Raw genomic sequence first — 27,698 nt, forward strand, 5'->3', positions numbered from 1 at the left:
AAACCTGGGAGAAGTTGGCAGGGATCCACCCCGATAGGGAGCTGGTAAGGTTAACCCCTGGATAACGTATAGCCTTAGATGTTACTATGAAGGGTGTGTTGTCTTTTAAAAAACGGATATCCGATGGTGGGAGTACTAAAAGGAAGGATCTCTGATTTAGTGTGATTAATTTTGTACCCTGAGAGGTCCTCGTATTCATCGAAAAACTGATTCAGTAGGGGTAAAGAATGCAGAGGAGCACTTCATCTGCGAATAGTGAGATCTTATGTTCCACTCCCTGAAAAAGCGCATCTTTAAAGCTAGAGGTTCATTGACCAGCATGTACAGTAAAGGTGACAAGGGGCGACCCTGTTGGGTACTGTGCCACAGATACATAGTATCAGAGAAGGATCCACACCCCAGAATTCTATATCAGGACCGGAGGCTCGGATTATGCTTTCTCTTTCTTTACTGAGAAATTCACAGCAGCCAATTAAAACACATTTAAACAAAAAACAACATTTCCCAAAGTGCTCTAGTGTATAAGTCACATGCACCAATCAACCATAGTGACCTTAGTCCATAAAGTCCTTAACCTCGAACGTCATATCCTCTTTCTTTGCTGCTTCGCAGCAGATAAGTAACTTTTCACTTTATCTAAATCTTATGTCTATTTTACTGGTGTATTGAAGTTGAATTTCTTAAATGTAACAGGCGCCGCGAGTCTGCGTGCCTTTTACAAGCTTTTTAATCTTTATTCTTCGGCTTCCAGCCGAGTTAATTGCCTTTTTATTGATTTTTTCTAAAGCACTGGCTTTACTCTGTACATTTCGGCCTCCTGACGAGTTAATCCCTTTTATTGATTTTCCCGTGTTGAGGGAACTCTCCTGTTATTGATTTTTTCATTTGGAACCCGTTAGACGCTAGACGCTACAGCTCGGTTTCCCTGCCGAGTTAATATTTATATGGATTTTCCCTCGTGGAGGGACCTCGGGAGAGGACTGCACGCCCTGCGGCAGTCTGTTTTCACAGGCAACCGGTGTTGCCAAGCGTGCACGCCCATTATGAGCCGATCTCATTTCCCTTTGCCATTTTATGAGATCGGTTTGTTTCTGGACAGCGCAAGAGGCATCGGGGCTTGCCTGGAATCATTAACTCACCTCCTCCCTGACGCCCAGTTAAGAAAAGATTCCACTGGGTTGTAAAATTTAAAAGAAGGCTTGGCCTAGGGGAAATACCTTTTATTGATGCAGGCACCTTCCTCCTCAAGCACAGTTGTTTTTTCATTGATATATATATACTTATTTTCACTGGTTGTGGTTTTTAGGTATATATATATTTATTTTGTTCTGCTAATTCGCCTGCTGAGGTTTATCCACTCACTCCTTTATTATTCTTGTCATCTGGTCCTATATATTATTATTATGGCTCAATGGAGCGACCAGGATGCAGGGTTCTACCCTGATGATACCGACAACCAACTGGAGTTAAATCTGGTTGAGGCACTAGATTCCAGGGTGCAACAGTCGGTGAATGATGCTCTAGCAAGAGCTTTGGGCCCCTTCTCAGGTCAATTATTAGAGTATGCCCAAACGCAGGGCTGGATGACCGGGGACCCCACCCCTTCCTCTGAGGACACTGCTACACCTGTCCCTACAAAATCCAAGTCAAAATCTAAGAACATTTCACAGGAGGACCCTGTTGGAGAGTTACATGCTGACATGTTTGACAAGTTACGCAGGAAGCGCAGAGCATAATTATAGCTCCCATCGTAATTCCTCTTCTTCGGAAGACTCCGATGATTCAGACGACATTACCACCCCCAACCTTAGTAAAAAATCGAAAACTACTTCCACTACGCCTCAAATTTTAGATTTTAATCCTTCCGAGATTATACACCCTAGATAGTCGAGTTGGCGTCCAACTCCTGAGGTAGCTCTCTATGTTCACGCGAACTTAAGGAAGAGTTTTGATAAAGAGGTGCGTTCCAGACTCAAGGCAGAATGCCCCAGGCCTGAGCTAGATAATAATGTAGCGGAAACTCCCGAGATTGACCCCACTATGATTACCTTCATGAAGAAGTACACGAAAGATCCTAAAAAGGGTCTCGACAGATCCTGGCGCCTCTGCCAAGACAAATTATTAGACATGGCAGGCCCATTAACAAAAATCTTAGATTTGGCTACCACTTCCAAGGAATCAAACACCCCAGTGAACACTGATGTTTTATTGGGATGGGCCCAGAGAGCAGTATGCCTTTTAGGCATCACAAATGGTGCTATTTCCACTGAGCGCAGGAAATCCATACTGATGCAGATGGACCCTAAACTAGTAGACTTGGTTGCCTCCGAAGCGGGACCAGCAGCTGAAGGTCTCCCCTTCGGCTCATCCTTCATTAAAGAATTGGCCAAATTTTGCTCTACTTTTTCGACATTGTACAAGGCCCATTGTCCCTTAAAAAAGTTTTTAGAAGCGGCCTTTTTATCAGGGCTGGGCGTTATGGCGGGCGAATGCCCAGCCGAGGTGGCTTTGTCAGTCCCCAAAATTACTACCCGAGGGGTAGAGGTAACTGGTCTGGAGATCAAGCAGACACCACGTTCTATCCCTCACGGCCCCGTGGAGGAAGACCCAGGTTCCGCAGAGGGTACCGTAGGAGCCAGCAAGGAGCTATACAAGACGCCTCCTTTACCGGTAAAAATTATTCTACATTCACAAGTCATTCTAGGGGGAAGAGTCAGTCTGTTTGTACAAATGGAGGGAGATTTCAGGAGATCCTTGGGTTATTCAGACAGTGTCGGGATTTCACCTGGAGTTCCTCAACACTCCGTTTCAGCATGCCCCTCCGATAAACATGTGTTTTTCCCAATCAAATCAGAATTTTATAGATATAGAGGTACAAGCGTTGTTAGACAAAGGTGCGGTAACATTTTCAACCCCACACCCTACCGGTTTTTGCAATCCTATTTTTGTGGTAGACAAAAAAGGAGGTGGTCATCGGCTAGTATTAAATCTGAAGGACTTCAATTCTTGGATTGTTTACAGACACTTCAAGATGGAAGGGATCCACATGTTGCGAGACATCCTTCTAGAAGGGGATTGGATGGCTCGCTTAGATCTGAAGGATGCGTACCTCTCAATCCCGATTTTTGTCCCCCACAGGAAGTATCTTCAGTTCCAGTGGAAGGGGTATTGCCTAGAATTCACGGCTCTCCCATTCGGCCTATCCTCGGCCCCTTGGTGCTTCACAAAGCTCTTGAGACCAGTAGTGGAATGGCTGAGAACCAAGGGGGTTCGTCTTATCATATACCTGGACGACATCTTACTGATGGCGCAGGATGCAACGACGTTGCTGACACATCTGAATTGGACAATCACTTTACTACAGGAATTAGTTTTCCTTATCAATGCGCAGAAGTCATTGTTGAAACCATCCCAAACGATAGAATTCTTGGGTTTCAGGATAGATTCCATTCTCTCCCTCTTGATACTTCCAGCTGCAAAAATTTGCAATATCAAAAGAGAATTGAGAGCGGCATTACTCAGGCCGAATATTTCTCTAAGGAGCATTGCTCGATTGGTGGGACTATTAGCCTCCTCCATTCAAGCAATATTTCCTGCCCCCTTACACTATCGTGCCCTCCAGCGATTCCCCGATCAGGACAGATTGTTGCATTCTTCTGAGAATGGACAATATTTTAGCAGTACGGTATGTGAACAAACTGGGGGGAACGCGATCCAGAATTCTGGCGGAGATAGCCAAAGAATTTTGCCATTATTGCCTGAGACACAGACTAGTGGTGTTGGCGGAGTATCTCCCGGGAGATCAGAACTTAGTATCAGACTGGAACTCCAGATATCTGACGGATCCCAGCGATTGGAAGCTGGATCCAAAGATATTTCAACAGATCGTCCAGACTTGGGGTTTCTGCGAGATAGACCTGTTTGCGTCTCGCCTCAACAACCAGGTTCCAAAAATTTTCAGTTGGAGGCCGGGCCCTCAAGCCTCGGCAACGGATGCTTTTCTACAGAATTGGAATTCGTTCCAGTGCTATGCATTCCCTCCATTCCTATTGATACCCAGAGTCTTGGCTCAAGTGAGGAGACAGAAGGTAGAATTGATTTTAGTAACCCCGTTGTGGAGGTCTCAGCCGTGGTTCCCTATTGCCCTTCAATTAGCATGTGCTCCTCCACTACTCATTCCTCCTTGTCGGGACCTCTTACTCAGTCCGGAGGGCCATCAACATCCCTTAATTGTCTCGGGGACTCTAACTCTGATGGCTTGGAGGGTTTCAGGGCAAGATGGAAAGCCCCGGGAATTTCACAACAGGCTGAAGGTTTTATCAAGCGAGCATGGGCAAAGAGTACCCACAAGAGATATGCTTCGGCATGGCGTAAATGGGTTAGTTGGTGCAATGGAAGAGACCTTAATCCCATGGGGTCAGGTATTGATATGATTATTAATTTCCTGGCTGAGTTAGCCTCTTCAGGTTTGGCTTATAGGACAATCAATAATTTTAGATCGGCAATTTCTTCAGGACATCCACCTATTGATGGCAAACAGGTAGGTGAACATCCGCTAGTATGTAAACTGTTGAGGGGTATCAGATTTTCGAATCCTCCTCAGCCTAAGTACTCTGTACTTTGGGATGTGAATATTGTGTTGAGATTTCTGGATTCTTGGCCCAGTAACAAATACTTGTCTCGGAAACAATTGTCAGCTAAATTAACTATGTTGCTATATTTAGTCTCATGCAAGAGAGTCTCAGATGTGAGAGCCCTAGATCTATCGGGGAGACTTTATTCTCCGGAGGGAGTAACCTTTGTTATCTCCAGAAGAACCAAGAACAATTGCAGGTCAGTAACGTACCCTTGTTTTCCAGATAATTCAAAATTATGTGTGGTACAGTGTCTTAAAGATTATGAAATATCTACAGAAGAACATAGACAGGACATGAATGGGCAAGTATTAATTGCACTTCAGAAACCTTTTAAACCTGTTGCTTCGGCCACTCTAGCGAGATGGTTAAGATGGCTTATGAATGAAGCAGGCATTGATACTAGCCATTTTGGAGCTCATTCAGTAAGAGGAGCAATGGCATCTAAGCCTTTTACGTTAGGTTCCAGTTTAACAGATATTATGAAATCTGCAGACTGGTCGTCTGGAAGCACTTTTCGTAAGTTTTATTTTAAACCCGTTTTGGATATGGCCTCTGTGGTTATGGGTCAGCTTTGAACTAGCATAATCCGAGCCTCCGGTCCTGATATAGAATGAAAAATTTTCTAGCTTACGCGTTAAGAATTTTCAATTCTATTAAGGACACGGAGGCGAGGATTATCCCACCCTTTTATGAATATTAATAATTTTATTACTCTTGAAAATCTTAATTCATTGTTACCCTCCCACGTTTATAGAGTGTATTAAGATGTGAAAGATTTTAAAATGGTTTTTACCATTAGTTTGAAAATATTACCGGCTGGTTTTTTATTATTATTTCTTAGGAACGGATCAGAAGAATTCCTGAAGTTCTTTCCATCCAGATGTCTACGTTCTTGGAAAACCGACTTGATGTTCAGTCTGGTCTCCTTCATTGGTTTCTTCCTTCCTAGATGAGAGTTGGTATCATCTAAAGACTTTGAGGTCGTGAGAAAGGAATTTACTGTTTTCGGTTGAAGCAAAGAAAGAGGATATGACGTTCGAGGTTAAGGACTTTATGGACTAAGGTCACTATGGTTGATTGGTGCATGTGACTTATACACTAGAGCACTTTGGGAAATGTTGTTTTTTGTTTAAATGTGTTTTAATTGGCTGCTGTGAATTTCTCAGTAAAGAAAGAGAAAGCATAATCCTCGCCTCCGTGTCCTTAATAGAATTGAAAATTCTTAACGCGTAAGCTAGAAAATTTTTCATTCTGGCTGTGTGCGCCTGATAGGTCACCAGGACCATGCCAATGAATATCTCTCCAAATCGGCAGCGGCGGAGCACTGCCTCCAAAAAGGGCCATACCTGATGAAGGTATTTTTAGCATATAGTGTCTGGTACTGCACTTAGGATGCACTTTGTTTTTTCGACAAGGTGGTCTGTATGGCAGATTTTGTGAAAAGGCTTGCCTTCCTGTTGCGAAGCCAGGTTGGTCCTTGTGAACTAGTTGGGGAGAAGAGTGGTCAGGTGCAAGGCCAGCACTTTAATGTAGATCTTGATATCTATATTCAAGAGAGTTATAGGTCTGTAGGCTGAGCATTCGGAATGGTACTTACCCGGATTGGGGATCACCCCTAATGTGGCTTCATCCATGATTCTGCTAACTCTATGTCTGAGTCGGAAGTGGTTAAAGTTTTTTTTTTCCAGCTGTGGCATTAATTTCCCTATATACTGACTGTAAAATTCCCCTCCAAACCTATCTGGCCCGGGGGTCTTATTTTTTTTCAGGGATTTAATGGCTGATCTAATTTCGTCGTCCTCAATCCGGGGAGTCCATATCCTTCACTTGGGATTCAGTCACGCTCGGGAAATGGAGGTTACGTAGATACTGTTGTTGCCTTATGGCGACATTTCAGTGCATTTATGGAGGTCAGCATAAAATTGTTTTAAAAAGGTTAGTATTTTGCTTTGGCTCATGGGTAATTGAGCCTGTTGGTGTCCTCAGATCTCTAGTGCTGGTTGCATTTTTCCTCCATTTCAACTTATTTGCATGAAGGAGGGGTGTCTTGTCTCTGATATCGTAGACCCCCTCTCCCCCTTCAATGCAAGCAAGGTTCGTTCTGTGGCATTGACCTGTATAGTTCAAAGTTGTCCCATGAGAGACTATACAATTTGAGGTCGCTGTTAGACCCTGTTTGTTTGTGTTTGTCTCCTGACAGTTTCAACTCCTTTTCTAAGTTGGGGCAACCAGTGCCCTTTCTGTTTTAACAAAGACCGCTAAAGCAATACATTTCTGTTCATAGCACAGCTTTAAGTGCATCCCAGTATGTTAGGGGAGGTGTCAGTCATTTGTTCATTGACCATAAAATCGTCAATTGTAGAGGCTATTTCTGCTCTGTTGGCTGCATCCTATAAAAGGTTTTTCACTAGTCTCCATCGCCTATAGGGGCGACCCAAGGAGCTCGCTCTGAGCTCCATCCTCATGTGTGTGTGGTCGGAGACTGCTATGGTTCCAATCCCTGTATCGGTGACTAGGGGCATACAGTCTTCAGAAACATAGATTATATTGATCCTTGGGTAGGATTTGTGCGCGTTCGAGTAAAACGTGTCATCCCTGTTCACTGGGTGAAGCGCTCTCTACACGACCACCAGTCCCACCTGATGAAAAGTTGCCTCGGTTTCTCCCGTCATTTCCCTGTAGGTTGCCAATTATATCCCAGACCTCTCCAGTGTTGCCTGTGTCACTGCATTAAAGTCTTCCATTAGGAGTGTTGTCTCCTCCATGAGGTACCCAAGCCTCTGAAGGACTTTCACAAAGAACCTGTCCTGAGCCTACTTAAGGGCGTGAAGCGCGGCTATTGTTATCTTAAGACTCAGTAGCATACCTTTAAGCATGACGTAACTTCCATGGTAGTCACTAATGTCCTCAGAGAAAGCCAAGTTGAAATTGTTTGCCTAAGGGATGGACGTCCTGCAGGTCTTGTTATGTACATGTTGTGTAATTGCTCTGGATATTACTTGAGGGTGAATCAAAGGGAGTCATCCTTCTGGAGGGATGTGTTTCCTGTAGTGTGACGATCTCTGCTTTATGTAGGGAAAGAAAGTTGTGGATTTTATTTTCGCTTCAAAGGGAAATTAAGCCTGTTCATGTCAAGGGATAAGACCTGCAATAGTCAAGAGACAAGGGGAGCCCGTTTCCCCAGTGTGCACCTGGAATATAGTGTGTATGGATACATATCTGGGAATCAAACCTTATCCACTCCCACCCAACTGCAGTATCATCCTTCCCCCTACCCATAGCCCCCAAAACAGGAACAAATACATATCAGAAAAACTATCCTTTGTGGGTTCATTACCATTGACACTGTATGTATCAGCAGTGGTCCTCGTGGAGGTGAAATCGATGAGGATTACACAGTGGAGGCATTTAAGGTCCTACCTGTGGCAACGTGCAGGAGCGGTGCGAGTCCGGCTATCAGGCACCTCTATTTGTGTCATTGTGCCACGCATCGTGGGATACAGACTTATCAAGTTTTCCAGTTCTCCTTTCCTGTCATTCATTCTACATGTTGTCGACATGCTCTTGGAGAGCGTCCTCTATTCCCACCTGTGCCGTTGTGCTCCCGGTCCAAGTTGTTAAATCGTTGGTTGGAACCTGTACATAGCATGTTAAGACCCTGAAGGCCACTCCGAAGGGAAATGTCCTACAGAATCTGATCTTGGCCTTATTTAGGGCATCCATTAATAGTCTTGGTTCGCAATGTTTTTCCAATGTAGTCTGGGCTAGATCTTGGAGCAGAATCTGGCACATCTCCACCGAAATGGAGTTTGGGAGTTTTTATGTCTCTTGCAGGATGATCTCTCTTTGTGGGTACGATGATAATTTGATCACAGTGCTGTGCAGGCAGGGGCCATCTTAAGTCTGGGGCCCACACGGTGAACCTGATCAATGCCAATGGTGCAGCTCTTTCAGATGCAAAATGTGAGCGAACAGAGCATGGACATATGACCTTGATGTCTGTGCCCTTGGCTTCCTCTGAGATATTTCGAATCCATATGTTTCTTTTTAGAGACATATTTTCCAAGTCTTCACATTTAAGCTGCAAGGAGTCAAAATGATGTTCCAGGGCTTGGATCCTGTCCGTGTGCAATGCCTGTTCTTGAGACAGGGTTTGAAGCTCTCCATACACCTCCAAAACCCTGTCTCCAATCTGGTCTGTATCCTTTCGTAGGGACTCCACAGCCTCACAGAGGTCCCTATTCAATATCCGCAGTTCTGCCTTCAGACCTCATCTTCTATTAATCCTCAGATCCTGCAGGCAGGATTTCAGATTGTTCTTTGTGAGGGTATAATTTTTGCCTCCTTGTGCCATGGTGCTGCCACAGCTACACCTGCCGGGTTGTGATAGGTGATTCCTGGCTTTGTGGGGTCCACAATGTGAGCAAGTTGAGTTCTCAATTTTTATGGGATTTGGGCGGCATTCAGGTCACCGGCCTGGTGTCGAGCGTTGGAGAAGTGCAGAGGCCATAGACTACAAGTCACCAGGGTCTGGAGCACAACTATATATATAGGCAGCACCAACACCAGAGGGGCCTTCCCCCAGCAGCGAGCCAAAACCCAGACATCAAAGTACCCTCGGCCAGGAAAGGCCTTCTGGTGCTCCAGAGTTTCTGCTTCACCCTGCTCAGCGAGGTGCCCCACAACCCACACCAGCTCCACAGCAAACTGGACACTTACAATGCTCATGGACCTCCCCCTTGGCAGTCAATAATCTCGGCCCGCTTACATCTCTAGTCCTGCCCCACCCCGCAAAGTCCACATCTGCTGCCTCTTAGCATGCTGTAGGAAGCGCTGAGGTTTTGGGGAGGGGGTTTGAGCAATTTGGTGGGTTATCTTGGGTGTTTGGAGCAAGCCCGTCAATGAGCCGGGGGCTCCCACGCAGACTGCCCACCTTCGTTGCCAATCCTATTTCCACAGCAGCTGCCTCTGGACCCTGGGTAAAGCAAGAGCCCAGAAGGAGGCTCTGGAGAAAAGCCAGCGGCGGCTTCAGATGAGGCACAAGGATCGTACCGAACAGAGCGGGTGCCACCATCTTGTCACTGTGAGTCTCCGGGCCCATGCTCAAGCAGTTGAAACGCCACCACCACCTGTGCCATCCTAATCTTGGTGCCACATGTCTGCAGGTGGTTGCGACAAGGTAGTATTAACTAATCTGGCCCCATGGTGCCTCTAACACTGTTGTCTCCATTCTGCCTATGCAGGTGTTCAGAGACTCCCGTCCGTCATCTTGGCCAGTTAGCCACACCCCTTTCTTTGATCTTTTAGGGATACTCTCTCATCCAGCTGAATCCTTCGATTTTTAACTCTCTTTCAAGGGACTGGAGAAATGCTAAGTTTATAACCACCAATTATTTGCCCAAACCAGTTCATTTTGACCAAAAACTAAGACCTCATTTTTATTGAGCAAAGTTTCTAGTGATCATACTTATCCATTTTGTGGAAACATGGAGAGGAACTCTTACGTTTACAATTCCCTTCTTGTTGTATGACCAGCTAGTGTTGTCACCATATATCATAAACTGATATCCAAAAGACAAAATTAACTGATCTAGCAGAAGCACTTATATATTAAACAAGGTTCGATGATTCCTGTGGGACCCTATGCTTAATTGGGTAACTCTCTGACATAAATTGAACTTTTTGAGTTCATCCATGTAGATGTGCATTGCCTTTTCAAACATAGATAGTCCTGTTTACACTTAGCTTTTATAAGTATATTAAAATCTCCAATTATCAGAGTGCTCCTTTATAGATGATATCATTGTGCCTAAGATGTCCAGTGTAGTCGTAGTTTGTATGCCTGATCAAATATATACACTAGCAAAAGCTATTTTCTCCCCATTCGATCATCCCAGTGCTGCCACGTAGCATCACCTGTTATCCTTTCAACATTATCCCTTATGAAACATACATGATTTCTTCACCAGCACCTTGGACTGTTAGGAATATCTGGAATGCCCAAGCAGCATATACTTCCCTCTGCCAATAAAGTGACTGCTACTGTGAATAAGATGAGGGTTTTTTTTTTTTTTCGACAAGGACCACCTTGGATACAAATCTGAACAATATTAATTGTATCACCCCCTTCTTGATTCGTTTCCGTAGACCATTATTATTCTATGTTGTGCATGTCAGGGATCTCAACCACTCACGATTTTCCATGTTACTCTTTTATTACCATACTTTGGCTTACCTGTTCTCCTTCCTAACACTAATTAACTCCCCCCAACCACTATCCGACACTTCAAATGATGAGTTCCAAACCTACTTCTCCCCTCCCCCCTTTATATACAATGTAACTAAGTTTGAGCAATAAGGACATGTAGATACACTGTTGGTATGGTTGCCTAAGATACCTTGACTCCTTTAGTTGTCTCCCCTTTTAGAGGTATTGACTTGTATGATCTGGCAATATCACCACGTTCTTGGGTCCAAGGATCCCAAGAATCTTGGTAAACAGTGGAATATAGGAACTTCTGTTTTATTGAAATATTTCACCAGTCTTGACAGGGCCTCCCCCGACCCCAACTCACCTCTTTCCAGAACCATCAGGAAATTCTGTATGTTAAGTGTTTACAATCTTTGCAAGAAAGACCTGCCTTCTAGATCTAGTATTCAGTGCAAGTTCTTCTCTCTCAGTTTAATATTCTGGGCCTAGTCTCTCACTGAGAATGAACAACTGTTGTTTCTAATTCTACGTTAGTATATGGGACTTTTTCTGCTGTAGACCGCTTATCAGATTCTGACTCTTCTGACCGCTGTCCTCCTAAATCTCGATGATCCCCTGGCATTGTTCTGTTACTACTTCTATTGCTCCACCATATCTGAGGGAGTTATTCTACTTTTCCAATGGTGCTTGCAGGACACAGCAGCGATTCTAAAGTGAGCTGCAATAATCATGTATTTCAATTTTTTATCTAACCAATCTTTCAAAGCATCACCAGTGTGTTTCTGGGCTGCCAAAGCAAAAAGAAAAGCAAAGCAATATCAGCAACGTCTATGGGTTTCATAAAGAGAAAGGGATAGCCCTCAGAATTTTCTGGTATTACTCCCTTGCAGACATATTTACATACTTTCTGTTCAATCGCCCTTCCACTCCCTCCAATCTGGCCTGGAGCATTGCAGTTTTAGAAGAGAGTTCAGTAGGTTTACATTTGCAGTAGTCCCTTTCAGAGTTAGCTCCCACCCTCTCAGATACCTTGTGAAAATCCACTCTCAAAAGATTCACTTCCATGCTTATGGTGTATCTTGTCTGTTTCAATGTAGATTTAGTTTGTTTAGCAGTCTCTAAAGGTTTCCTCATTGAGGGTTCTGGAGAGTGAGGTTGGGTCCTTCAGGCTGTTTTCCTCCAGTGACGGATCTGATATATGTTTTTCTTTAAGCCTGCAGCAAAGAGGAGTGTATTTGTCCAGTTTATGCAATTGGGGTTGTCTGGCCCCTCTTCCATGCCTGCAAGTCAAAGACCCTTCCATTTAAGTTCTTTGAAAGGTATGATTGCCCAGGTATCATTAAGGCAGATTTCCACCTGAAACTGCTCCAGTGGTTAATGTGAGTTATACCACCCATGAGGTGGACTTGGAAGATGTGAGGGTGGTTTTATAAAATTCAGGTAGTCCTCCATAAGCTGCAGACTTCAGTGAAATCGCTGAGGCTGGGCATTGCCACAGCCAAACCAAAGTTCAGCTGTTACTGCAATGAGGGGAGCTGGGCAAAATAAAACCACAAGACCAATAATTGTGTAGTTCATCTTTGTGTTAACAGTCAGCTTACCATTTTTCCTGCCACAGTTGTCCGATCTTATCCATAGTGAAAGGTTCCACTGCCTGCCCATCAAGTTACATTACTGTTGCTCACAAAAACAAAACCTGATCCCAACGTGGCATTCGCCTGCTGGAGACAACATGCAATTATTTTCTTGCTATAGCCGCACTGGGCTCTCATATCAAAGAGAAAGCTTCAGGTGATCTGAGGCCCCTATCCAACTTATGCACTGCCCCAGATATCAGCTCCCACTCTGAAGGCTCCACTTTCTCTTCCCATTCTCTCTGGACCTTGTCATACAGCTTGATAGTCTATGGAACTGCCACCTTTTGACTTGGTGGTCCTGGCTTCCCCCCTCATGAGATCAGTCATCATGTGGTCAGCGGGCAGAGCTTTGATCCTACATTTATTTCACATACATTCTTCATCTGATACCCACGCAATATGTGTCATGCCCAGTGAAGAACTACGAAAAGTATTGCTTATCAAAAAAATAATTATTGATAAATCACAAGTACATTATACGTCACTATAAGCACATGCACTATTATTGGCTATAGAATAATACTTTGTTATATAGATACACTGCCTCACTTTCTAGCTTAAATTCATATACACCTCGCACTTACCACTTATACTACCAATCCAGTATTCTGTTCTCCATCACCGTATCTGATTAGTCATCTAAATTTGGTTGTTTCTTTAGCTTCTTCCCTTCACTGTTCAGTCATCTAAATGTGATCATTTTCTCTAGATTTGAAAATGAGAAATAGAACATAGCTTCATATTTTTCATTGCCCACCCAACAACAGTGTTGTTTCGACTGTGCCTCCTAACTACAGCCTTCATCAGGAATGATAATGCTAATTTATGGCTATTACCAGGTAGATCTATTGGTACCATCTTTTGGATACATGGTTTCTAGTTGAAGCCTACAGTGTTGATTTCTGAAAACAGTTACAATGTTTGATTGTTTAAAAATGTCAAATGAAGCTACAATTCTGGAGTGTCACTGAACACTTCCACTTGACCTGAGAGAGAAAAATTTAACTTGGCTTCATGTGTTTTAAATGGGTTGCTTAGAAGTGAATATGGACGTGTATAATAATAGATTTACACTGGAAGGAGAAGTTAAAATATTTTTACTTGAACAAGGAAGTAGGTCGTGCACTTGTGTTCCCCTTTGACCATGTTATGATTTTTGTTTATTGCAAGTTTATGCAGCAGTGGAGTGTTGCAAGTCTGCACCTTGTAATGTGCTGAGCAGGCTTCATTGGCCACAGTACTTTTAGTACAGCGTTTCACAAAGTACCACATCATTGGCATCACCAGCATAGCTGCCCTCCTTACATATCTGCAGAAACCTTCACAGCTGCTATTGATAATGCCCTCATATTTCCAAAGTACACTTCAATGTGTGGGTTCTAGCCTCTTTATGACACTAACTTGGGCCTTCCTTGGATGTACTTTTGTAAACTATTGACACGGATGTGTACACCTCCTGTTAAAATGGTGTTTCTACTAAATTCTGACAGATTTGTATAGTTAAGTTGATAAAATGGATCACATGATAATGACATTGCAAAAATGGGTAGACATGGAATATACCCCCTTTTTATGACCTAAGCGTAAAATAGTAGTTGCAGTATGCAGTATTCTCCAATGTGCATGTTTACCTTTTCTTGAGACTACCTCATTGAGAACGATATATTAAATTTCCTAAGACTGTTTTTCAGTTGAGATTGCATTCCCAATCAAAATAGTTTTCAACAAATATGCAATGGAAAATATTGTTCAACTTTCTTAATAAGGTAAAGGCTTGTACATGACGCACACACTTTCTTGTTGCAGTCTCTGGGATGATTACATCCATTTTGTGCACCTTGGTAAATTGAATATGTGCAACAAATCTCCTTCCAAATGGAAAATCCAATCCTGAGTCACGAAATCAGGTTTTTGGGATTTTATGTTCAAAAGTGTACCTAAATGTTGCCTTCGCATCAGGATATTTGAATCACATTTGAACATGCAGATTTTTCCTCTGTGTGAAAATTCCACAAAGGTAAATGTTTTACATTTGAGTGCTTCTTGAAATCTGCCAAAATTGCACATTTGGCAGAATACTCCTAGAAACCTTCAGACATCCATTCAAAGGCCCAAAATCGTCTTCAAATTTAGGAGTTATTTTACACAAACAGATTTCAAGCTTTTCATTCAGGCCTTCAGCATCTATTTACACCACGCTTGGTGCTTTCAGTGGTCTTCGCATGATCTCGACTTTGTAACACCCTATGTTTTACTTACGAGATTGAGGTTATGATAGTTGTGGATTCCTTTGCCGACAGACGAACAAACAGAATTTCCGTTATGAAGAAAGCAAGTTTCTGCTGTCTAAATGAATTGATCCTTGTGACATGTTGATGTGATGTGGTTACCCTTCATATGTTTCATAGCTGACATCTATTTTGGAACTTGTTCTTTCTTGCAGGTAACTGAAACACAATCTAGTTGCCTCGAAAATCGAGAAGTAGCGTTACAACCAATGGGCAGGTGTTCTGTGAAGGAGGAGGAGCCATCACACAGTTCTGAGGATGAGTTGGAGGACTCGTGGGCTAATAAAACTGAAAAGTAAGTTTGTAAAGTAAATGAAGTCTAAGTGCACTGTTTGTATGTTTTATGCAGTCAATTGTGATAGAAGCAGGTTCAAGACAAACTCAAAGCCTTGTGAATATTTGCTATTTTGTGAAGTTATATAGCATTTTGCACTTTAAAATAGATTTACTACTGAGATGGGCTACCTCTGCTGTCAAATATCTGAGGATCTAACTTAGTAGAGGTGATTTGCCAGGAGAACTACGGCAGGGTTTTTGCAGGACTTTTGCATTGTTAGAGAAGCAGGTCTCCTTAGGGGCCAAGCTGCTGTGGACTATAGCCGGAAAAATATTGATTGCTAAAAAGGTTTATTTTACCTAAGTTTCATTACCTCTTTGTGAAAATCTCCATTCCACTGAGAAGAGCCTTTTTTTATTGCATCAAAGCCATTATAGTCGGCTTAATATGGGCTGGGAATCAGCCAAGACTGGCCTAGCAGGTGCTAACCCTGCCGTTTGACCAGGGCAGTATGTGTGCGCCTCACTTCTAACTATACTATTATTGTGCGCAGGCTCAATTCGTACATCAAAGGTTCTCCTCAATACCATATCAGCCACATTTGACAGTTGAGGCCAACAATGCTAATCCTTACCCATTGGCCTCAGTATTTTGTACCAATCTAGTACACCCTAGAGGCGAGATTGACACTGAAACGTGTGGTGGAGGCTTGGGGTTGGATGCACTGCAGGGCCCAGCTGACTCGCCTGTACTTAAGCAAACCTTTGCTGACGTTAAACCTGATATTGTTCCTCAAAGCGGAGGTGCAGAACGGACTTCAGGCGTATTGGGATGAAGATGATGGGGGATCTATATCCCGATTATAATTTTATCACTATCCATAACATTCAGAACTTTACATGTTCTTTGATCAACTGTTTGTGCTGCACTTGCAGAGAAATACTTAGCACTTTTCCATAAGAACCTAAGAGCCTTTACGCACTGGACTGTATCCTCAACTCATATTTTTCCAGACAATTGATCACACAGTTGTACTCCACCATGCAGGTCAAAGCTTCTGTTATTGTGCCCAGTTTTAAATTGAGTGGTAAAATTATCTAAACAGATGTAGCAGATGTCTGGCACTGCTGCTTTGCCCAGGCAAGTGCGTTGTCACCAAATTACAGGCTACAGCTGATACATGTAAACGTTTTATACAAACTATACCACATACTCATCAAGCTGGATAAAATGGGTCTAATGAATGAAATTTGCTGGTTGTGCTGCCGTGCTGGAGATGCAGACTTTCTCTATTAGGCCTGGCAGTGCTCGAAGTTGCCAAGTTCTGGGCCTCGGTGTCTGATTGCATTGGTGAGGTGGAGGGAGACATGGAGCCAAGAGCCCCTTTTGTTGTCCTGCTAGCCTGTGTCAAGCTGGTCCCAGCTTATACGTGCAAGCTAGTCGCTATAATGCAGCTTCTGGAAAAAGGTGGTTGGCAATGTAATGGGGGTGCAGAGCCTCCCTTCATGTACAAAGTAGGCTACAAGCCATTTCATATTGTCAGGAACACCTAGAGGAATACTGGTCTTCGTACCAGTCAAAACCCATCCTTCAACTGTGTAGCTCCTTCAGCCTGATGTGCCGTTTTATGCAATGATGAAGTGGATTGTGATGTATAAAAACAATGTGAATTGGGCATAATATGCCCAGTGGTATTAAAAGATGGTGATGGAACCCCTAGCAGCAGCACACTGGCTTGTACCTGAAAAAGAGTGATCATATTTACTGTTTTGATGGCAATGTACAAGTTGTATGTTGTGTTATTAAAATGCAATTACAAAACAAGACATTGTATTCTCTGTCAGAATTACCAAAAAATAGGTGGGCTGTTATTCTCCCATTTATCTTGTTTCTAACTTTAGATAGTCAAATAATTCCTGTTCCCTGCTTTATTATTGCAGCAAGAGGTTGAAGCAGATCTTACATTCCAACTGTGGAAGGTCTTCCAGTGAGACAGAGGATCTGGGTAAAATTCATGCGATTGCAAGCTCCACATGTAACTTGTCAGCGAACCAGTTGCTATCCAGTGCCCGAAATCCTGCATCCAGGCTTGCCTCTGGACAGCTTTTTCACAAGTATGTATTTCTAGTTTATTAACATTAAAGGATTTGTACATGTATCCAATAATCCAATTTTGTTCTGAAGTGTGTTGTTTGGACTATATTTCTACCATGGTACAGTCTATGTAGCAGCTCGGGCTCAAGTAGATTCTGTGAACAAGATAAAGACATAATAGAAAGGGAAAAAAGCTCGAGGATAAGTGCTGGAACTGGAAAAATGATGGATTGTGAGGGATTCATAAGGAGAAGCCATAGTAACGATCATGAACAACGATTTGATTTAAAAGCATGTGCTCTATAGTGAAAGACTACAATGGGCAAACGGAAGTAATGATAAACTGTATATTTCTTTGTATCTTCTTATGCAAGTTTTGTACTCCTCATTTACTTTTGTTTCCTGTGACTGATGTGAGATATGTGGCTGCTAAAGATATTGCCAAAATATGTTTTGTTCCATTCTGTGATCAGAATGTGAGCAATAAGCAAATTGAAAACTTTGCTTATCTGATAGAGACTTGTAGCCACAGATTCTTTACCTTAGAGTTATTCCGAGGTGGCAGACTGGATCTGGTAATTTTTTCGTGAGCAGTAGCCCTGCACACCAGTAGGTGGCATCATTCGGTTCTGCATCGTCCGATGATTGAGGTTCACTGTGACAACATAGGTGTTACCCAAGCATGCTGATGTCAGGTCTTTTCTTTTCATGCCAGCGCAGATCCGGAGAAGAGCTACCCCTTAGTCCTTTTTTGCCCACATTTTTTTCAACTTTTGTCAAAGTATTTTTGAGGGTTTTCCTCCTGGGCTGGTAGATATCATTGCAGACAGTTTCAAGTCCTGTGGCACCTGTCATCAATCGATGTCTGTGACGGACCCGCGCTTTGTGTACCTCTGTCGCGACCACGACCTGAAGGCCTGCTCTGATTGTCATGTCATGCACCTGAAGGCCTTGAGGAGTAAACCCTCAAGCTCCTGGTGGCTCAACGTGTGCAACAACAATCAAGGTCTTGGTGGAGAGGAAGGGAGCGGTCGCGGAGTCCAAGATCTTCATTGCCCTCAATCATCCGGTCACTCGGGTAAGTCCCACCAGCATAGGAAGAAGAAGTCAAACTAATCTTCGACTTCACAGTATCCGTCAGTGGCAGTCAAGACTAATCTCTTGACAGAGGTATTGTAACCAGGAGTGTCCCCTTCAGAAGCGCTACTTCCATTCAGCATGGCCCTCCCAGACATCCTGCTTGGGGCCTGGTCCAGGAAGCCAAGGGGCTTCTGTAAACAGAACGATTGCGCTCCACCACCACCCTGCTCCAGAGGACCCAAACGTCCTCTCCCAGCACCCCAGCTCAGTGAACTTGGTGGTCCAAGCCTCTGCTTCCCACATAAACCCTGGTGGATTTCTACTGCTTCCCCAGATAAGGAATTCGAAAGGCTGGACACCTTAGGGAAGAAGATGTTTTCTTCCACCATCCTGGTACTGCAGTCTGTGAACACCACAGGCCTTTTGGGCTGCTATTTCCACGCTCTGTGGGATACAGTTACAGTTGTGTAGGTGCTGGCAATGGTCCCGGAGGAGGCCTGGTCCCTACCTTTCCTGGCTATTACCGATGGGAGAGTCGCAGCTAAGTTCACAATACACTATGGTCTGAATACCACAGACTAGGCAGGGAAGTTTTATTGACAGTGCCCTTAAGACACAATTTCTGGTTGAGGATGACTGGCTTTTCTGGGGATGTCCAACCATCACTTATGAACATGCCCTTTGATGGCTCCAGTCTCTTAGTAGACAAGGTGGATTCAGCGCTAGACCGCTTTAGTATGCAGCAGGGCTACGGCCAGGTTCTTGTGTTTTCCGTGGTCCCATGTCACCTCCAATCTGCCTTTTGCTGCTCTCGTCGCCACAGAAAGGGCTTCCAGCTGTACCGCTACACTCCCAGTCACCTCACCCTACATGCTTCCTAGCCTCTGCATGGGCACAGTACCACAGACCCCTTGGGTCGGGCAGCCAGCATTTAGGCTAGTCCAGTACCCCTCCTGCAGCCACAGCCTCAAACCCTCCTAATCTATCTGCCCGCTTACCGTCATTTACCCAGTGGGTGGCCGAATATGCCATCAACTGCACCACTGGCGGTCTGTAGCATCGGACCCTGGACGTTTACAGATAGTCTGAAGGGCTACTCTCCCCCTAATCCCCCGACACCCCCTGCAATTTATGGCTCTTCCCCTCACCCACCTCCCAGTGCCACCAACGTATGACAGTCTGACAGAGGATCATCTATCCCTTATCCACCAGGAAGTGATGGCTCTCTTGGCAAAGGATGCCATAGAGAAAGTGCTGAAGCCAGAAGTTGGTCATGGTTGCTATTCCCGCTAATGTTTGGTGCCCAAAAAGGACGGAGTCCTTTGTACTATCCTAGACCTGCATCCCCTCATTTTCTTCCTCAAGAAGAAGTTGTTCAAAATGCTCACGGCTGCTCAGACCCTGTCTGCCCCCAGACTGAATGGTAGCGGTGGACCTGCAGGGAGCATATTTTCACATCCCTGTCCTGCCTGGCCACAGATGTTACATGCAGTTCAAGATGAGTCACAAGCAATTTCAGTTGACTGTGCTTCCCTTTGGCCTTACTAGTGTCCCTCAAGGGTTCACCAAGGTTATGGCATTGGTTGCAGCTCATCTACGCAGATCATGGGTGCCAGTCTTCCCCTATCTCTAGGACTAACTGTTGGAGGCGGACTCGGCCCAGGATTTCGTCTCCCACCTTCAGACTACGGCAAACTTCTTGCACTCACTGGGGTTCACTATCAATGTGCCGAAGTCGCACCTGACTCCCTCTCAGAAGCTCCCCTTCATCTGAGCTGTTCTGGTATTCTGGACACGGTGCAGTTTCAGGCCTATCCTTCCGAAAGGATATTCAAGATATGATACTGATCTTTCAACTTCTATCCTGGATATCGGTGAGACAGACTCTGAAGCTGCTGGGACTTATGGCCTCCTGTATTCTGCTGGTGACACATGTCCACTGGTATATGTGGGCTCTGCTTTGGGCGCTAAAGTTCTAGTGGGCAAATCTCTCTGGCATGGTCCAGATCTAGGAAGGAACCGTGAAAGCCTGCGGTGGTGGCTTATTAATCATGATTAGATCCCTTCTTTCTTCTACAACCAGATCTGACGGTAATGATAGATGTGTTACTCCCGGGACGGGACGGCTAAGCATGTATTGAGCACACAATGGAAGTAAGCGAGACACACACTCAATACAGAAATCCGACACCAATTTACAAAAATAAGACTTACTTTTATATATTTTTCAATACCAAGATCAGCAACTCAGTGACTACTTTTCGAGTTATGAATTTTTACAGCTTTCAAAAGTTGACATGGTGCAATTTTTGGAGTGGTAATGTTACCCTATGGAGGGAAAAAACATATACTGCATATGGGTACTTAGCAAAAACTTAAAGGACCCATCTTCAGGAGTTAAGGTAAGAATGGTGCAAGGTCCTAGGCGGCACCAGCAGGTCACTTCGGGAGGCACTGGAGCGTCTGGGTGCAAAGGTGCTTTTCAGCTTTGGGTACCCTAATGTTATCCAAAGGGAAAATAAACATACACTGCATTTGGGCACTTAGCAACGACCTTTAGGACTGTCCTTCAGGAGTTAAAGTAAGTATGGGGTGGGGTCCAAAGCAGCACCAACAGGTCACTTCGGGAGGCACTGAGGCGTCCCGGTGCAGAGGAGCTTTTCAGCCCTGGGTGCCCTAATGTTATTCTATGGGAAGGAAACAGACACTGCATACGGATACTTAGCAATGACTTACAAGACTGTTCTTCTGGACTTGAGGTGTGAATGGGGCAAAGTCCAGGCCACACCAACAGTTCAACTTGAGGGGCTCTGGGGCGTCCGGGTGCAGAGGTGTGTTACGGCGTTGGTGTCCCATTCACTTCAATGCAGGGCTTGAAATGGAAAAATAGAAGTGCAGGTACTCTGTATCAGAGTACCTGCTTGTTTCTGAGAAGTGCCGGTTCTCTCCAATGAAAAGTATTACGTTTTTCTTGAGAAGTGCAGGTACTCTCCCTCTCAAAAAAGTGCTGGTATTCAGTACCGGACAGTACCGGCCCATTTAAAGCACTGCTTCAATGGAGATCAGTCCGGTCAGAAAGAGGCTGCAAGCATGGACCAAGTGGACAGTCCAGGGGAACCCCGGTGGGGGTGGTGGGCGGGGAGCTAAACCCTTGAGATCATCGGGCACGTGGCTGTGGGGTTTGGGTGCAGTGGTGTCTTTTGGCGTCTGGTTCGGTGCAGGGAATACTTACAGTTGTACGGGGCATGCAGAAAGAGTCTGCAGGCGGTGTTGGGAAGTTCACTGTTGGTACTTTGGTAAAAGGTGAATTTTGACTGTGGAGGGCCTGGGGACTACACTGGCACCGTTGGTCCACTTCAACTCTGGTTAGGAGACACAGGTACAGTGGTGCTGTCTAGGGTCAGGTTTTGGCGACTCTGAGTCCTCCTGAGGCTTCTTTGGTGCCTGCAGGGTGCAGGGAAGCAGCTCTGCCACTCTGTAGGGGATCCTGGTTACTTCTCGACCTGCTGGCAGTCCTTCCAGGCTTTTGGATGCAGAACAGCTGCAGTACGTGTCATCTTTGGCATAGGTTTTCGAGGAAAGGGGCAGGCCAGTGGGGTTGGGGCCAAATCAGTTGCTGCTCCACAGTTCTTGCTTTTCACGACTCTTAGGGTCCTTCGTCTGTAGTGCAGCAAATCCAGAGTCCTGGTATCAGGGCGTTTCCTAAATACTAAATTTAGGGGCATAAAGGGGAATAAAGGGTAGTAGCCAATGGGCTACTTAGCCCTGAGGTCACTGCGAGCCCTAGTGGACCAGTTCCTAATTCCACTACACACAAGAGGGTGGAATACCTAAGGCTGTGTTCACTTCAAGATGGCCACCCTAGAGGTGTGTCCAGCCTGCAAATCGAACACGCCTCCTGCACAGATAATTTTCCTTCCTATCCAGGTGCCAAATGGGCCCTGTGGAAAGGGGCCCTGGGGAAAGGGGGTCAGCATCTCGCTTTTGATCGAAGCCAGGTCTGCATACCAAGGGGGGTAGGCTTCTTTGAAGCTCCCCTGTTTTGGAATGCAGATGTGCAGGTAATCCTGTTGGAAGGGGTGTGTTAACACCCCTGCCAGAGCAGGCTTTGTTCCTGACCCCACAAGAGCAAAGGCTGTCACCCTTGGGGGCTCAGAAACTTGTCTGTTGGTGGCAGACTGGTAGAAACTAGTCATCCCGCCCACCAGCAGTTGGTGGGTATTCAAGGGGCATCTCTAAGGTGCCCTCTGGGTGTATGTATTAATATAACCTTCACTGGAATTAGTGAGGGTTTATTAATACATGATGTTTGATGCCAAACATCCCGACTTTCAGTGAAGCCATCATGTAGCTGGGAACTCGTATTGACCAGAGCAGGGGTGTGGAATTTAATAAAATAGCTACAAGTTGCTTCCTGAATCTACTTGTCTCTTTGGTGCCATGTAGAGCAGTGACAAATTATGGCAGCAATCTCATTACGTATGATCTCTGAAAAAAGTCCTTATAAGTATGCCAGAACTAATACTACAGTAGGTCTTGAATATTAGCAATTTCAAGCCCTACTAAAGCAATTTCCTCATTTTGTCACCTTATCACAAATCTACATACTAGGGCTGGAGGAAGCAGTAAGCAATAGTTCCAGGGCTGGAATGCCTTTGAGTCTGTGAAAACCTATTAACTTGCATGTTTTAAGGATTTTCACCGGCTCTTTTCTAATCTTTTCCAATACTGAGAAAGGTTGGAAATGTACTCCTGACAAGGGCAGAAGTAAAAGTTTTTCCAGGGATTTGGGGGAAAATGGTTGCAGGGAAAGTGAACTTGTAAACACTCAATAGATTTTCGCTTGAGCAAATCTACTCAAATACAGATAACAAGTATTTTTAGGAGTATGATTTCCTGGTCTACTTCTGTAAATTGTTGTGAATTCAGAAAAAAACACTAATGTAAATACATATACCATGGGTGCACTTTTGTGACTTTCTTTAAAAATTGGGCCCCAATTAGGGCTAGCGTTAACCAAAACATTTTGTTTTTTATTAAAATTCTATTTCTCCCTCTATTCATCTACTGGCTAGCTTTACTGTGAAAGATAGTATTGTGCTCATCCATAAAGAGCATATTGGGCACACACAGTTTTGTTCAGTTCCAGGAACCACTGTGGCAATGTGTGTTTTTTTTAATCCCCCAAAATTTTTTTGGCTTTTTGCCAATGTTTGTTACAATGGTGTGGGACTGGCAGCTCCCATAACAATAAAGTGTTACAAAAGCCATGTCAAAACAGGACGACACACATAGACAAAAACAAAATACTGACAACTAATGACTTATCAGTTGGCTTTGCCAGTGCTTGTTTATTTTCATGTTTCCGATAATCTCATTGAAAATGGTTGCACTGATTTTTTTATTGTGAAGATTTTTTGAAAATACTAGCATGCCTCAACACATTTTACTCAATGCTGCTTCAAGGAAATAGCACCTAACATTTCACAGTAATTTAGCAAAACCTTATTTTTCCTACCGGCCTTTTTTAAAAAAAAAAACGTGTTATTTTTTAAACTAAAGAGTCCTTATTCTTCTCATTTACAAGCTTCTGCAAACCTTTGCATCTAAACAGAGAGCATGATGGGAGCATTATATGTAGACTCATATTGTTAAACTTTTCAATCGTGTACACACTTCTTTTTTTTTTTTTTTTTTTTCTTTTTTTTTTTTACTGGAACCACTGTCAGTGCAGTGTGGTCTTACAATGTTATTTAGAGCACTCACCCTAACAATAAAGGCTTTTCATTAATGAACCATTAATACAAGTTCGAACAACATTAACATATAGCCACGTTACCTCAACTGCAGACAGTTCCCTTCCCTGTAAATTGGCAGCCAAAGGGTTTGTGTTGCTGGGGGTTGGGACTACTTGTCCCAAGGACAAAATAAACATGAAAACCTGTTGTCCTTGACCCCCAAACGAAATGTCCTGGGCACCGGGTTATGGAAATTCCACACCCCTAACCAGAGTCCAGCACATGTATTTAAAATGACTTCTCTCTTCACTTACTATGTCTAAGAATTGACATAGTAGGGGAATATTTCCTCATGCACATATGCCTGTAATATAATGCACCCTGCCTTAGGGCTGTAAGGACTGCTGAAGGAGTGACTTTACAAGTATTACAGGCAGTGTTAGGGGACCTGGCACACAAGTGTGTGCAATTTCGTGTTTTCACTTTTTGGAGCACCTTGTCCCGCAGCCTACAGTGGCAGTCTGTATGAGTTTGGTGCTGGGTCCCGCAGAGTGGTACAAGCTGTGCTGCAGCCCTTTAGGGATCCTCTTTAGTACTCCTGCCCTAGGTACCACAGGCACCATTTACTAGGGACTTACAGAGGTGCGAAAGGCACTGGCCACTTGGGGATCAAGTGACCATGTGTCTTGTTTTGGTGAAGGAACACTGACAATGGGGACCTCGTTAGCAGGAACCCTGTGCCCCTCAGTCAAAGATTCCTCAAAAAACAGGCAAAAAGTCGAGGGCTTCTGCAACCAGACCCTGTTCCCTACAGGTGAGCCTCGGTTAGATCTGTTTGCCGCCGCCAAAAACGTGCAATGTCCATGTAGGAAGTTGGCTCTGTATGCACTATTTCAAAGTAAGGAATAGTATGCACAAAGACCAAGGGTTCCCCTTAGAGGTAAGATAGTGGCAAAAAGAGATAATACTAATGCTCTATTTTGTGGTAGTGTGGTCGAGCAGTAGGCTTATCAAAGGAGTAGTGTTAAGCATTTGTTGTACACACACAGGCAATAAATGAGGAACACACACTCAGAGACAATTCCAGGCTAATAGGTTTTTGTATAGAAAAATATATTTTCTTAGTTTATTTTAAGAACCACAGGTTCAAATTTTACATGTAATACTTCAAATGAAAGGTATTGCAGGTAAGTACTTTAGGAACTTTGAATAATCAAAATAGCATATACAGTCTTCACATGAATCACATATAGCTATTTTAAAACTAGTCACTTGGTGCAATTTTCACAGTTCCTAGGGGGAGTAAGAGTTAGTTAGTTTTTGCAGGTAATTAAACCACCTACGGGGTTCAAGTTTGGGTCCAAGGTAGCCCACCGTTGGGGGTTCAGAGCAACCCCAAAGTTACCACACCAGCAGCTCAGGGCCGGTCAGGTGCAGAGTTCAAAGTGGTGCAAAAAACACATAGGCTTCAATGGAGAAGGGGGTGCCCCGGTTCCAGTCTGCAGCAGGTAAGTACCCGCGTCTTCGGAGGGCAGACCAGGGGGGTTTTGTAGGGCACCAGGGGGGGACACAAGTTAGCACAGAAAGTACACCCTCAGCAGCACGGGGGCGGCCGGGTGCAGTGTGCAAACACACGTCGGGTTTCCAATGGAAATCAATGGGAGACCAAGGGGTCTCTTCAGCGATGCAGGCAAGGGGGGGGCTCCTCGGGGTAGCCACCACCTGGGCAAGGGAGAGGGCCTCCTGGGGGTCACTCCTGCACTGGAGTTCCGATCATTCAGGTCCTGGGGGCTGCGGGTGCAGAGTCTTTACCAGGTGTCGGGATCTGGGAAGCAGGCAGTCGCGGTCAGGGGGAGCCTTGGGATTCCCTCTGCAGGCATCGCTGTGGGGGCTCAGGGGGGGGCAACTCTGGCTACTCACAGTCTTGTAGTCACCGTGGAGTGCTCCCTGAAGTTTTGTTTCTCCACAAGTCGAGGCGGGGCCGTCGGGTGCAGAGTTGCAAGTCTCACGCTTCCGGGCGGGAAACGCAGTTGTCTTGAAGTTGCTTCTTTGAAACAAAGTTGCAGTCTTGGATGAACAGAGCCGCTGTCCTCAGGAGTTTCTTGGTCCTTCTAGAGCAGGGCAGTCCTCTGAGGATTCAGAGGTCGCTGGTCCTGGGGAAAGCGTCGCTGGAGCAGTGTCTTTTCGAAGTGGGGAGACAGGCCGGTAGAGCTGGGGCCAAAGCAGTTGGTGTCTCCGTCTTCTCTGCAGGGTTTTTCAGCTCAGCAGTCCTCTTCTTCTTAGGTTGCAGGAATCTCAGTTCCTAGGTTCAGTGGAGCCCCTAAATACAGAATTTAGGGGTGTGTTTAGGTCAGGGAGGGCAGTAGCCAATGGCTACTAGCCCTGAGGGTGGCTACACCCTCTTTGTGCCTCCTCCCAAGGGGTGGGGGTCACATTCCTATCCCTATTGGGGGGATCCTCCGTCTGCACAATGGAGGATTCCTAAAAGTCAGAGTCACTTCCGCTCAGGTTGCCTTAGGGGCTGTCCTGACTGGTCAGTGACTCCTCCTTGTTTTTCTCATTATCTCCTCCGGCCTTGCCGCCAAAAGTGGGGCCGTGGCCAGAGGGGGCGGGCAACTCCACTAGCTGGAATGCCCTGTGGTGCTGTAACAAAGGGGGTGAGCCTTTGAGGCTCACCGCCAGGTGTTACAGCTCCTGCAAGGGGGAGGTGATAAGCATCTCCACCCAGTGCAGGCTTTGTTACTAGCCACAGAGTGACAAAGGCACTCTCCCCATGTGGCCAGCAACATGTCTCGAGTGTGGCAGGCTGCTAAAACCAGTCAGCCTACACGGGTAGTTGGTTAAGGTTTCAGGGGGCACCTCTAAGGTGCCCTCTGGGGTGTATGTTACAATAAAATGCACACTGGCATCAGTGTGCATTTATTGTGCTGAGAAGTTTGATACCAAACTTCCCAGTTTTCAGTGTAGCCATTATGGTGCTGTGGAGTTCGTGTTTGACAGACTCCCAGACCATATACTCTTATGGATACCCTGCACTTACAATGTCTAAGGTTTTGCTTAGACACTGTAGGGGCACAGTGCTCATGCACTGGTGCCCTCACCTATGGTATAGTGCACCCTGCCTTAGGGCTGTAAGGCCTGCTAGAGGGGTGACTTATCTATACTGCATAGGCAGTGTGAGGTTGGCATGGCACCCTGAGGGGAGTGCCATGTCGACTTACTTGTTTTGTCCTCACCAGCACATACAAGCTGGCAAGCAGTGTGTCTGTGCTGAGTGAGGGGTCCGCAGGGTGGCATAAGACATGCTTCATCCCTTGGAGACCTTCCCTGGCATCAGGGCCCTTGGTACCAGGGGTACCAGTTACAAGGGACTTACCTGGATGCCAGGGTGTGCCAATTGTGAAAACAAAAGTACAGGTTAGGGAAAGAACACTGGTGCTGGGGCCTGGTTAGCAGGCCTCAGCACACTTTAAAATCAAAACTTAGCATCAGCAAAGGCAAAAAGTCAGGGGGTAACCATGCCAAGGAGGCATTTCCTTACAGCCCACAAATATGCGCGCTGGATTTTCAAAGGCGGCTCTCACTTGGAGACACTCTTTTTGTGTCATGTGAAACTTAGGCCTCATGTACCCTTTTTTGCCCATACCACTCCTGCCGAGAGTTCTCAACAAGATCTAGAATGACCAGGCCCAAGTCATCTTTGTGACTCTGGACTGGGCATTGAGAGTTTGGTATC

The 27,698-nt window shown here is 45.0% G+C and overlaps 1 protein-coding gene across 2 annotated transcripts in view; it reads left to right on the top strand.

The window, feature by feature from the left end:
* LOC138296348 (heat shock factor protein 2-like) overlaps nt 1-27,698 on the top strand; it is a 198,325-nt gene that overhangs the window by 95,975 nt on the left and 74,652 nt on the right. For both annotated transcript variants that reach the window (XM_069235398.1, XM_069235399.1), the window contains 2 exons: nt 14,929-15,068; nt 16,991-17,164. In XM_069235398.1, coding sequence (XP_069091499.1) covers nt 14,929-15,068; nt 16,991-17,164 — 314 coding nt within the window. The remainder of the gene's footprint in view (nt 1-14,928; nt 15,069-16,990; nt 17,165-27,698) is intronic.

Source organism: Pleurodeles waltl, chromosome 5, assembly GCF_031143425.1.
Source record: "Pleurodeles waltl isolate 20211129_DDA chromosome 5, aPleWal1.hap1.20221129, whole genome shotgun sequence".
In the NCBI taxonomy this organism is placed as follows: domain Eukaryota; kingdom Metazoa; phylum Chordata; class Amphibia; order Caudata; family Salamandridae; genus Pleurodeles; species Pleurodeles waltl.